At 50.0% G+C, this 10,779-nt stretch overlaps 1 protein-coding gene across 3 annotated transcripts in view; it reads left to right on the top strand.

Moving 5' to 3' along the window:
- Nucleotides 1–6,014: 6,014 nt before the first annotated feature.
- DAZAP1 (DAZ associated protein 1) overlaps nt 6,015–10,779 on the top strand; it is a 46,032-nt gene continuing 41,267 nt past the window's right edge. The window contains exon 1 of one of the 3 annotated variants that reach the window (XM_077331430.1): nt 6,015–6,383. In XM_077331430.1, the coding sequence (XP_077187545.1) occupies nt 6,352–6,383 (32 nt within the window). In that variant the 5' untranslated portion in view covers nt 6,015–6,351. The remainder of the gene's footprint in view (nt 6,384–10,779) is intronic. The other 2 variants (XM_077331428.1, XM_077331429.1) reach the window with 2 other exon arrangements.

The raw sequence follows: 10,779 nt of genomic DNA, 5'->3' as shown, positions 1-10,779 counted from the left end.
CTAATGCCCCCTGGTTCCTGAATCTCTGAAGAGGCTGAATAGGAAGGGATTTTGGGAAGCACAGTCTGGCTTCTGAAAGCCAAGGTAGGCTGCGTCTGCTGCTGAAATAGGAAGGCTTATAAAATGCAGCATGATGTAGAGGCGACAGTGGTGTAATGCTAAAGTGTCAGACTACATAAGGAGTCGAGAAACCCAGGTTCCAGTCTACTCAGCATAGCCACCCTCACAGGATTGTTCTGAACATAGAACAACCACAGTTGGAGAGGGATGTTGATAAACTGGAGCGTGTCCAGAGGAGGGCAACAAAGAGGCTTGGAGACCAAGACGTGTGAGGAAAGGTTGGGGGACCTTGGTCTGTTTAGCATGGACAACAGACAACTGAGAGGGGATTTGATAACCATTTTCAAGTATTTAAAAGGCTGCCATATGGAGGATGGAGCAGAGTTTTTCTCTCTTGGCCCAGAGAAATGGACAAGAACCAATGGAATGAAATTAATTTTTAAAAAATTCAGTCTTAACACCAGGAAGTTCCTGACAGAGCAGTTTCTTAGTGGGACAGGCTTACTCGGGAGGTGGTGGATCCTCCATCTTTGGAAATGTTTAAACAGAGGCTGGATAGCCATCTGACGGACAGATTCTGTGAAGTCTCAAGGGGGTGGCAGGTTACAATGGATGAGCAATAGGGATGTGAGTGCCCTGCACAGTGCAGGGGGGTTGGACTAGATGACCCATGTGGTTCCTTCCAACTCAATGATTCTATGAGAAGGGAGAAGAGAATGTTAAGCTCCTTTGGATCCTTAAAACAAAAGAGTAAATAAGTGGAGATAAATTTTCTCTGCCTCACTGGTCATATATTCCGGAACACAAAAAATACCAGTATGTACTTGTTGGGTTTGATTCCGCGCTCCCCCACATGCAGGGTGACCTTGGGCTCGCCACGGCACTGATAAAGCTGTTCTTACCGAGCAGCAATATCAGGGCTCTCTCAGCCTCACCCACCTCACAGGGTGTCTGTTGTGGGGAGAGGAATGGGAAGGTGACTGTAAGCCGCTTTGAGCCTCCTTTGGGTAGAGAAAAGCGGCATATAAGAACCAACTCTTCTTCTTCAGTAATATCAAGGCTCTCTCAGTTTCACCTCCCATACAAGGTGTCTGTTTTAGGGAGAAGAAAGGGAAGGAGAATATAAGCCACTTTGAGACTCCTCTGGGTAGAGCAGCATCTAAGAACCAACTCTTCTTCTCCAGTAATCTCAGGGCTCTCTCAGCCTCCCCTCCCTCACAGGGTGTCTGTTGTGGGGAGAGGAAGGGAAGGCGATTGGAAGCCACTTTGAGACTCCTTCGGGGAGAGACAGGCAGCATCTAAGAACCAACTCTTCTTCTTCTTCTCCAGTAATCTCAGGGCTCTCTCAGCCTCCCCTCCCTCACAGGGTGTCTGTTGTGGGGAGAGGAAGGGAAGGCGATTGGAAGCCACTTTGAGACTCCTTCGGGGAGAGACAGGCAGCATCTAAGAACCAACCCTTCTTCTTCTTCAACAGTAATCTCAGGGCTCTCTCAGCCTTCCCTCCCTCACAGGGTGTCTGTTGTGGGGAAAGGGAAGGCGACTGTAAGCCACTTTAAGACTCCTTCGGGGAGAGACAGGCAGCATCTAAGAACCAACTCTTCTTCTTCTTCTTCTTCTCCAGTAATCTCAGGGCTCTGTCAGCCTCCCCTCCCTCACAGGGTGTCTGTTGTGGGGAGAGGAAGGGAAGGCGACTGGAAGCCGCTTTGAGCCTCCTTCGAGTAGAGAAAGCGGCATCTAAGAACCAAGTCTTCTTCTTCCTTCTTCCTTCTTCTCCAGTAATCTCAGTGCTCTCTCAGCCTCCCCTCCCTCACAGGGTGTCTGTTGTGGGGAGAGGAAGGGAAGGCGATTGGAAGCCACTTTGAGACTCCTTCGGGGAGAGACAGGCAGCATCTAAGAACCAACTCTTCTTCTTCTTCTCCAGTAATCTCAGGGCTCTCTCAGCCTCCCCTCCCTCACAGGGTGTCTGTTGTGGGGAGAGGAAGGGAAGGCGATTGGAAGCCACTTTGAGACTCCTTCAGGGAGAGACAGGCAGCATCTAAGAACCAACACTTCTTCTTCTTCTCCAGTAATCTCAGGGCTCTCTCAGCCTCCCCTTCCTCACAGGGTGTCTGTTGTGGGGAGAGGAAGGGAAGGCGATTGGAAGCCACTTTGAGACTCCTCTGGGTAGAGCAGCATCTAAGAACCAACTCTTCTTCTCCAGTAATCTCAGGGCTCTCTCAGCCTCCCCTCCCTCACAGGGTGTCTGTTGTGGGGAGAGCAAGGGAAGGCGATTGGAAGCCACTTTGAGACTCCTTCGGGGAGAGACAGGCAGCATCTAAGAACCAACTCTTCTTCTTCTTCTTCTTCTCCAGTAATCTCAGGGCTCTCTCAGACTCCCCTCCCTCACAGGGTGTCTGTTGTGGGGAGAGGAAGGGAAGGCGATTGGAAGCCACTTTGAGACTTCTTCGGGGAGAGACAGGCAGCATTTAAGAACCAACTCTTCTTCTTCTTCTTCTTCTCCAGTAATCTCAGGGCTCTCTCAGCCTCCCCTCCCTCACAGGGTGTCTGTTGTGGGGAGAGGAAGGGAAGGCGATTGGAAGGCACTTTGAGACTCCTTCGGGGAGAGACAGGCAGCATCTAAGAACCAACTCTTCTTCTTCTTCTTCTCCAGTAATCTCAGGGCTCTCTCAGCCTCCCCTCCCTCACAGGGTGTCTGTTGTGGGGAGAGGAAGGGAAGGCGATTGGAAGCCACTTTGAGACTCCTTCGGGGAGAGACAGGCAGCATCTAAGAACCAACTCTTCTTCTTCTTCTTCTTCTTCTTCTTCTTCTTCTCCTCCAGTAATCTCAGGGCTCTCTCAGACTCCCCTCCCTCACAGGGTGTCTGTTGTGGGGAGAGGAAGGGAAGGCGATTGGAAGCCACTTTGAGACTCCTTCGGGGAGAGACAGGCAGCATCTAAGAACCAACTCTTCTTCTTCTTCTTCTTCTTCTTCTTCTCCAGTAATCTCAGGGCTCTCTCAGCCTCCCCTCCCTCACAGGGTGTCTGTTGTGGGGAGAGGAAGGGAAGGCGATTGGAAGGCACTTTGAGACTCCTTCGGGGAGAGACAGGCAGCATCTAAGAACCAACTCTTCTTCTTCTTCTTCTTCTTCTTCTTCTTCTTCTTCTTCTTCTTCTTCTTCTTCTTCTTCTTCTTCTTCTTCTTCTTCTTCTTCTCCAGTAATCTCAGGGCTCTCTCAGACTCCCCTCCCTCACAGGGTGTCTGTTGTGGGGAGAGGAAGGGAAGGCGATTGGAAGCCACTTTGAGACTCCTTCGGGGAGAGACAGGCAGCATCTAAGAACCAACTCTTCTTCTTCTTCTTCTTCTTCTTCTTCTTCTTCTTCTTCTTCTTCTTCTCCAGTAATCTCAGGGCTCTCTCAGCCTCCCCTCCCTCACAGGGTGTCTGTTGTGGGGAGAGCAAGGGAAGGCGATTGGAAGGCACTTTGAGACTCCTTCGGGGAGAGACAGGCAGCATCTAAGAACCAACTCTTCTTCTTCTTCTTCTTCTCCAGTAATCTCAGGGCTCTCTCAGACTCCCCTCCCTCACAGGGTGTCTGTTGTGGGGAGAGGAAGGGAAGGCGATTGGAAGCCACTTTGAGACTCCTTCGGGGAGAGACAGGCAGCATCTAAGAACCAACTCTTCTTCTTCTTCTTCTTCTTCTTCTTCTTCTTCTTCTTCTTCTTCTTCTTCTTCTTCTTCTTCTTCTTCTTCTTCTTCTTCTCCAGTAATCTCAGGGCTCCCTCAGACTCCCCTCCCTCACAGGGTGTCTGTTGTGGGGAGAGGAAGGGAAGGCGATTGGAAGGCACTTTGAGACTCCTTCGGGGAGAGACAGGCAGCATCTAAGAACCAACTCTTCTTCTTCTTCTTCTTCTCCAGTAATCTCAGGGCTCTCTCAGACTCCCCTCCCTCACAGGGTGTCTGTTGTGGGGAGAGGAAGGGAAGGCGATTGGAAGGCACTTTGAGACTCCTTCGGGGAGAGACAGGCAGCATCTAAGAACCAACTCTTCTTCTTCTTCTTCTTCTTCTTCTCCAGTAATCTCAGGGCTCTCTCAGACTCCCCTCCCTCACAGGGTGTCTGTTGTGGGGAGAGGAAGGGAAGGCGATTGGAAGGCACTTTGAGACTCCTTCGGGGAGAGACAGGCAGCATCTAAGAACCAACTCTTCTTCTTCTGCAGTAATCTCAGGGCTCTCTCAGCCTCCCCTCCCTCACAGGGTGTCTGTTGTGGGGAGAGGAAGGGAAGGCGATTGGAAGGCACTTTGAGACTCCTTCGGGGAGAGACAGGCAGCATCTAAGAACCAACTCTTCTTCTTCTGCAGTAATCTCAGGGCTCTCTCAGCCTCCCCTCCCTCACAGGGTGTCTGTTGTGGGGAGAGGAAGGGAAGGCGATTGGAAGGCACTTTGAGACTCCTTCGGGGAGAGACAGGCAGCATCTAAGAACCAACTCTTCTTCTTCTGCAGTAATCTCAGGGCTCTCTCAGACTCCCCTCCCTCACAGGGTGTCTGTTGTGGGGAGAGGAAGGGAAGGCGATTGGAAGGCACTTTGAGACTCCTTCGGGGAGAGACAGGCAGCATCTAAGAACCAACTCTTCTTCTTCTTCTTCTTCTCCAGTAATCTCAGGGCTCTCTCAGACTCCCCTCCCTCACAGGGTGTCTGTTGTGGGGAGAGGAAGGGAAGGCGATTGGAAGGCACTTTGAGACTCCTTCGGGGAGAGACAGGCAGCATCTAAGAACCAACTCTTCTTCTTCTTCTTCTTCTTCTTCTTCTTCTTCTTCTTCTCCAGTAATCTCAGGGCTCTCTCAGACTCCCCTCCCTCACAGGGTTGTTGTGGGGAGAGGAAGGGAAGGCGATTGGAAGGCACTTTGAGACTCCTTCGGGGAGAGACAGGCAGCATCTAAGAACCAACTCTTCTTCTTCTGCAGTAATCTCAGGGCTCTCTCAGACTCCCCTCCCTCACAGGGTGTCTGTTGTGGGGAGAGGAAGGGAAGGCGATTGGAAGGCACTTTGAGACTCCTTCGGGGAGAGACAGGCAGCATCTAAGAACCAACTCTTCTTCTTCTTCTTCTTCTTCTTCTTCTCCAGTAATCTCAGGGCTCTCTCAGACTCCCCTCCCTCACAGGGTGTCTGTTGTGGGGAGAGGAAGGGAAGGCGATTGGAAGGCACTTTGAGACTCCTTCGGGGAGAGACAGGCAGCATCTAAGAACCAACTCTTCTTCTTCTTCTTCTTCTCCAGTAATCTCAGGGCTCTCTCAGCCTCCCCTCCCTCACAGGGTGACTGTTGTGAAACCTCTTATACCAAAACCAAGGTGAGCTTAGCACAGTTAAATCAATTGTAAAATCCTTTTCTAAGCAATTATTGACTAAATAATTTTCTATGCTGCAATAAATCTGTCAGTGATACCACAAAACCCCCTTTAAAGTATGAAGATGAATTACTTGTGTGTCGAAAGCCAGCCTTTCCCGCCACACAGAATCCTTTGCGCGTGTCTTGCACAGCAGGACACCACAGGGGGGGGGGCGTTTTCCACGGGCAGGTTTAGGAATGAACGTGGGGGGGTCGTGGGGGGGTTAAACGGCTTCTTGAAATGCCAAAAAGGAGAAAGTCCTTGAGGAAGGGCTCCTGCCTGCTCGCTCCGCAGACGGTGAACAGCGCACTTTCCACGTGCTCTTGCGGTGTGAAGAGGGAGATCCAATTCTAAGTGCATTTTCCAGCGTGCGCCGACTGCCAATACTTGGCGGCCGCTCTTACCAAAATAAACTACGTCTCCCGGGAGAACGCGCGCCACGGGAGTTAACGCGCAGGCGCACACTTGCTCTCCTCCTTCTCCGCGAAACCGAGACTACATTTCCCATCAAAGGCAAGACTTCCGAGGCGAGAGCCGTTCCTCTTCCCCTTCCGGAAACCCCGTAGCGTGCGATGACGTTTCTAGAAAGGGTCGGGGCGAAGAACGGCGGGGTAGTCGGGAGGCGCTGCGCGCGCAGCCGGCCAGTGGAAGCGGCCGTTGGCAACAGCGGCCGACGCAGCCGGGATAGGCGGTGAAGGGCAGGCGCGCGTGCGCATGCGCGCGACGCCCGCTGCCTGTCGCCGGGCCCTCTGTGTGAGGTAAAGGAGGCGGCGGCGGCGGCGGCGAGGAGGAGGAGGAGGAGGAAGAAGAGTCCCGAGGCCGGAGGGAGCAAGCCGGGAAGGAAGGAAGGGAGGGAGGAAGGAAGGAAGGAGGCCGCTGGAGGAAGCGCACGGGCAGCCGACCGGGCCCAGCCCCGGCCCCGCCGCGGCCATGAACAGCGTGGGGGGCGCCGACGAGATCGGGTGAGAGAGACGACGCTGAGGGGAGGGGCGGGGGTCACGTGGGCGCTGCGGGGGGGGAGGGGGAGGGGGAGGGGGAGGGGGCAGGCCCCGCGTGGGAGCAGGAAGGGGAGCCCCGCTTTCCCCCGCGAGGAGGAGGAGGAGGAGGAGGCTCGAATTGGCTTACCACCGCCTTCCTCTCCCCACAGCAGGAGAGAGCTCTGGCAGAACTGCTCCGTGAGAATAGCTCTAGCAGGACTGGGACCGGCCCAAGGTCACCCAGCTGGCTGCGTGTGGAGGGGGGGGGAATCCGCAGCCGCCCCCGCTCCAAACCACTGCGCCGTGCGGGAGCTCCAAGCAAAGTTGGCTTCTGTTTATGCCCCACTTCTCACTACCCAAAGGAATCCTGAAGCAGTTTACAATCACCTTCCCTTCCTCTCCCCCACAAAAGATACCCTGTGAGGTAGGTGTGGCTGAGAGAGCTCTAAGAGAACTTCTCTGTGAGAACAGCTCTAGTAGGACTGTGACTCGCCCAAGGTCACCCAGCTGAGTGGAGGAGAAGTGGGGAATCAAGCCCAGCTCTCCAGATTAGAGGCCACTACTCTTAGCCTACACACCATGCAGACTCTCAAAGAAGAGTTGGTTTGTATACCTTACTTTTCTCTACCAGAAGCCCCAAAGGAGCTTACAATCACCTTCACTTTCTCTCCCCGTGACAGACACCCTAAGAGGCAGGTGAGACTGAGAGTTATAAGAGAACTACTCTGTGAGAACAGCTCTGCCAGGACTGTGACTAGCTCAAGGTCACCCAGCTAACTGCATGCATGCCTCTGTGTTGCAACAACTCTGGCCTGCCATGGTGGTCTTCCCCCCCAAGGGCTAACCAAGGCTGGGACCTTGCACTAGCAGTCTGAGCTCTGCAGAATACAGTAAGGAGGGTCGTCCTGCGCCAGAGGAGTAGTCTGGTTATGGTGGCTTCTTCAGATTTGGGGAGAGGGAGTGAAATGGGTTTGAATTGTACGTGTTCAGTGGCCCTAGGAGAGCAAAAGAAGGTGACCCCTGTTTTAGTCTGCTTGGGTGAAAGTTTGAAATTAGTGGATGTGATGGGAAAGGTGAGAGGAATCGTGAAGGGCAAGTGGGGAGGGGTGTCAGCAATTGTTGAAGCAGAAACAAGAGTACTAGTTGAATCTTTTAGAAAACGTGGGTACTGGTGGTCAGCTGCTGGGATGTATCATAAATAAAGTTTATTTGTTCATACCTTGGCACAAGCTTGAATCTTGCCTCCAATCCAAGGAACGTTCTTCCATGTTAAGTTAGAGGATGGCCAGATCTACCCCACTATTTTCTTCCCAAAGTAGGTGTTGCTAGAAGGGGTTTGCTGTGAGGATGGAGAGCAACGGGGAGGTTGTCAGTTTAGATAATTTGTGTTTAAAATGTTTAGTATATCCTGCTTTTCTCCCACTTAATGTGGGTCTAAACATGCTGGCACAAACACTTTTTGTGATTCTAGGAGAAAGGGCCATTTGGTAATGGGTGGTTACAGGTCTGAAAAAAATGTGTGAGGGAGAATGACTGTCACTGATCCTTAAGGCTTTTACAGCGGGGGGGGGGGGGGGGGGCTTGCTTAGTGGAGGAGAAGCTCACAAACCAAAAAGCTGAGGCTTAGTGGGAAAGCTCTTGCTTTGTGCACAGAAAGCCCCAAGTTCAGTCTCTGGTTAAAGAATCATGGGTTAGCACATGCTGGGAAAAGCCTTTCTCTCTCATACCCTGGGGAGCAAAAGACAGTGCAGACCCAGATAGACAAATTGGTGATTGAGGTGCTTTTACTTCAGTAGAGATCAAAGGCCTCTTTGGGGTGGAGTGCTGTTCCCTCAGTATAGTGTTGTGAAGGTCATCGTTGAAGAACATATCCAGAGGGACATACATACATGCGTGTGTCTTTGAATAGCTGATAAAGAATTGACTGGTTTTTAATATGTAAGACTCAGGAGGGCTTGCCAACTTTGCACCTCTGTACAGTGGGGGGCTCAAGGTCATACAGGGATCCCTCATAAGACTGCAGCTGTTTCCTATGTTTGCCTTGCTTTATACACAGCATGGAGTGTTCCAGTCTTCTCAAAGGTCCTCTGAGGGTATGTTGCTTGCCCTCTCCTTGTCCATTTTCCTAGCTGCGGTGTCCCATTGTTGCTTGAACCCTTGCTGCCATCCCAGTGCCTCTCATATGTCCCCTGCTGCTGAAGGACAATGAACATCTATCTATGCAGGAGGAAATTTTGGTGACTCATCAGAGTTGGTCACAAAGTCTGAGATTCCCCTCTTCTAGAAGTCCTGTGTGAGGTATGGTTTGCTTTCAGGCTTTGAGATGGAGACAGACTTAAAAGAAGATGCTCCTTGTATTTCTTCTGACTTCTCTGCTCGTTCTGCCATATACAGATTAGACCTCAGAGGATGTCTTGTGGTCCTTATTCATGCTTGTTCCACAGAGCAGCTTCACTACAGGAATAGCTAGATTTGAAAAGAAAAAAAATTTTTTTTGTAAAACCTTTCCAAGACTTTCTGCTTTTAATCTGTAACCCTAAAATAGCTCACTGGTTTAGCCTTTTTGTATATCTTCTCCTTAGTCACCATGTTCCAAATGTTGAGCAGGATGTCTACAGTACGCCAGGAAAGAGCTGAAAGAATATTTTTAAATCCTTGCTTACTAGGCTGCAGTTTGAAATAATAAGCAATTGTTGAATTTCAGGCTATACTAAACTAGTTCTAACCTTTGGAGAATTGGAGACTCATGAGGAAGTTGGGAGTAGATATGTTGATTTTTCCAGCTGAACAAATCTTCCTTTCCCTGGATATCATAAACTCTTATTCTGTGGACATTGAGCATGCTTAGAACAAGAGTTGGTTTTGATATCCGGCTTTTCTCTACTAAGAGTCTCAAAGGGGCTTACAATCACCTTCCCTTTCCCCACAACAGACACCCTATGAGATAGGTGAAGCTGAGAGAGCTCTGACAGGACTGCTCAATCAGAACAGCTCTTATCAGAGCTGTGACAAGCCCAAGTCACCCAGCTGGCTGCATGTGGGGGAGAAGGGAATCAAACCTAGCTGGATTAGAAACTGCCATTCTTAACCACTACATGAAACTGGCTCTTAGTCCAAATCAGGCAGTTATTTGGATCAGTATGTCTTGTTTGTAGTTTTTTCAACTGTAAGGGGATCTTCCTAAGAGACTGGAGTCTTTTCTGTAGGTAGGCCTGAGACAAACACTTGATCATGAAGTGCCATTAACGACTGTTAAGAAAACAAGCTGGAGACCCCAGGAGAATTTGGGGTTGGTGGGCAATAAATGGTTTGTAAGTCCCTCTCTGCAGAATCGTCTCATCCAGGATTCCATAAGCTTTCAAGGGCCTATGAGGGCCGGTTTCCCCTCTGCCCATCCACCTTAACGGACTCTCAGGTGCTTTCAGCATTCAATACTTCCTGGCACTTGCTTTGTCTCTTAGCCTTACCAAGTTATATCTTTCTGGGAAGTCCTCCAGATATGTCAAAACTGTGAAGGGGACCCCATTATGCTGCTTTGGTAATTAGCATAAGCCACCTACTCTAAACATATTAAATACAGTAATAAGAAGTAATATGATTATTCTTGAGTAGAAAATGAAACTAAAAATTTGGGTTGTGTTTGCCTTTTCTTTTTAAAATTGAGACACATTTGAAGCCAGCATCTTACAGTAACTATATAGTTTCCTTTACCATCTTCTCTGCTTGGGGAAGGATATCAGTCCTGTGATGTTCAAATTGTGATGTTAAACTGAATGGGATGTTGAATTGCGATCATCACAGGAATAACTTGCTTATTGGTTTCTGTTCAGCATTCTGTGATGCTTTGGTTTCTGGAGTCTGGATAGCTTTCTCAATGAAACTTTTCAAAACTTACCTTTTATATGAACGTTTTCACAAAGCCCCTCAATGATTCTTCCAAACTGAAATGAAGTCTATGTGTGACTGCATTTGTTTGTGTTTTGTCCCTCACTACCCTTCCTGCCTCTTCCTGGTTTGTCTTCTCAGAGTTGCTTTTGGGGGCCTGGCTTTGTTGGTTGCTATGTAGCCATCATAAACATTGAAAGAGACTTGCATCTAATTCTTTAAATTCCGTTGTTGATCCACAAAAGATTGGGAGGCAAGAGTATAGATTTACTCTAGGATTGTTGGTCATCTGTGACTATTATGATTTGTCTTTGGGTGACGAAGCGATAACAGTGAAGGCCTAGGTAACTGAAATTAATGACCCTGCCTGCCTGATCACCAGCAGATATTTTGCTCCCTAATGGCCCATTATGCATGGCTGCTGAAACGGCGATTTCGGGTCACATGGAAAACGCGGAGGGGGAAGAAGCGAAGCAAACTGCTTATGCATGGGACG

This window comes from Paroedura picta, chromosome 4 (assembly GCF_049243985.1).
Source record: "Paroedura picta isolate Pp20150507F chromosome 4, Ppicta_v3.0, whole genome shotgun sequence".
In the NCBI taxonomy this organism is placed as follows: domain Eukaryota; kingdom Metazoa; phylum Chordata; class Lepidosauria; order Squamata; family Gekkonidae; genus Paroedura; species Paroedura picta.
This window is presented reverse-complemented; position numbering and strand designations above follow the sequence as displayed.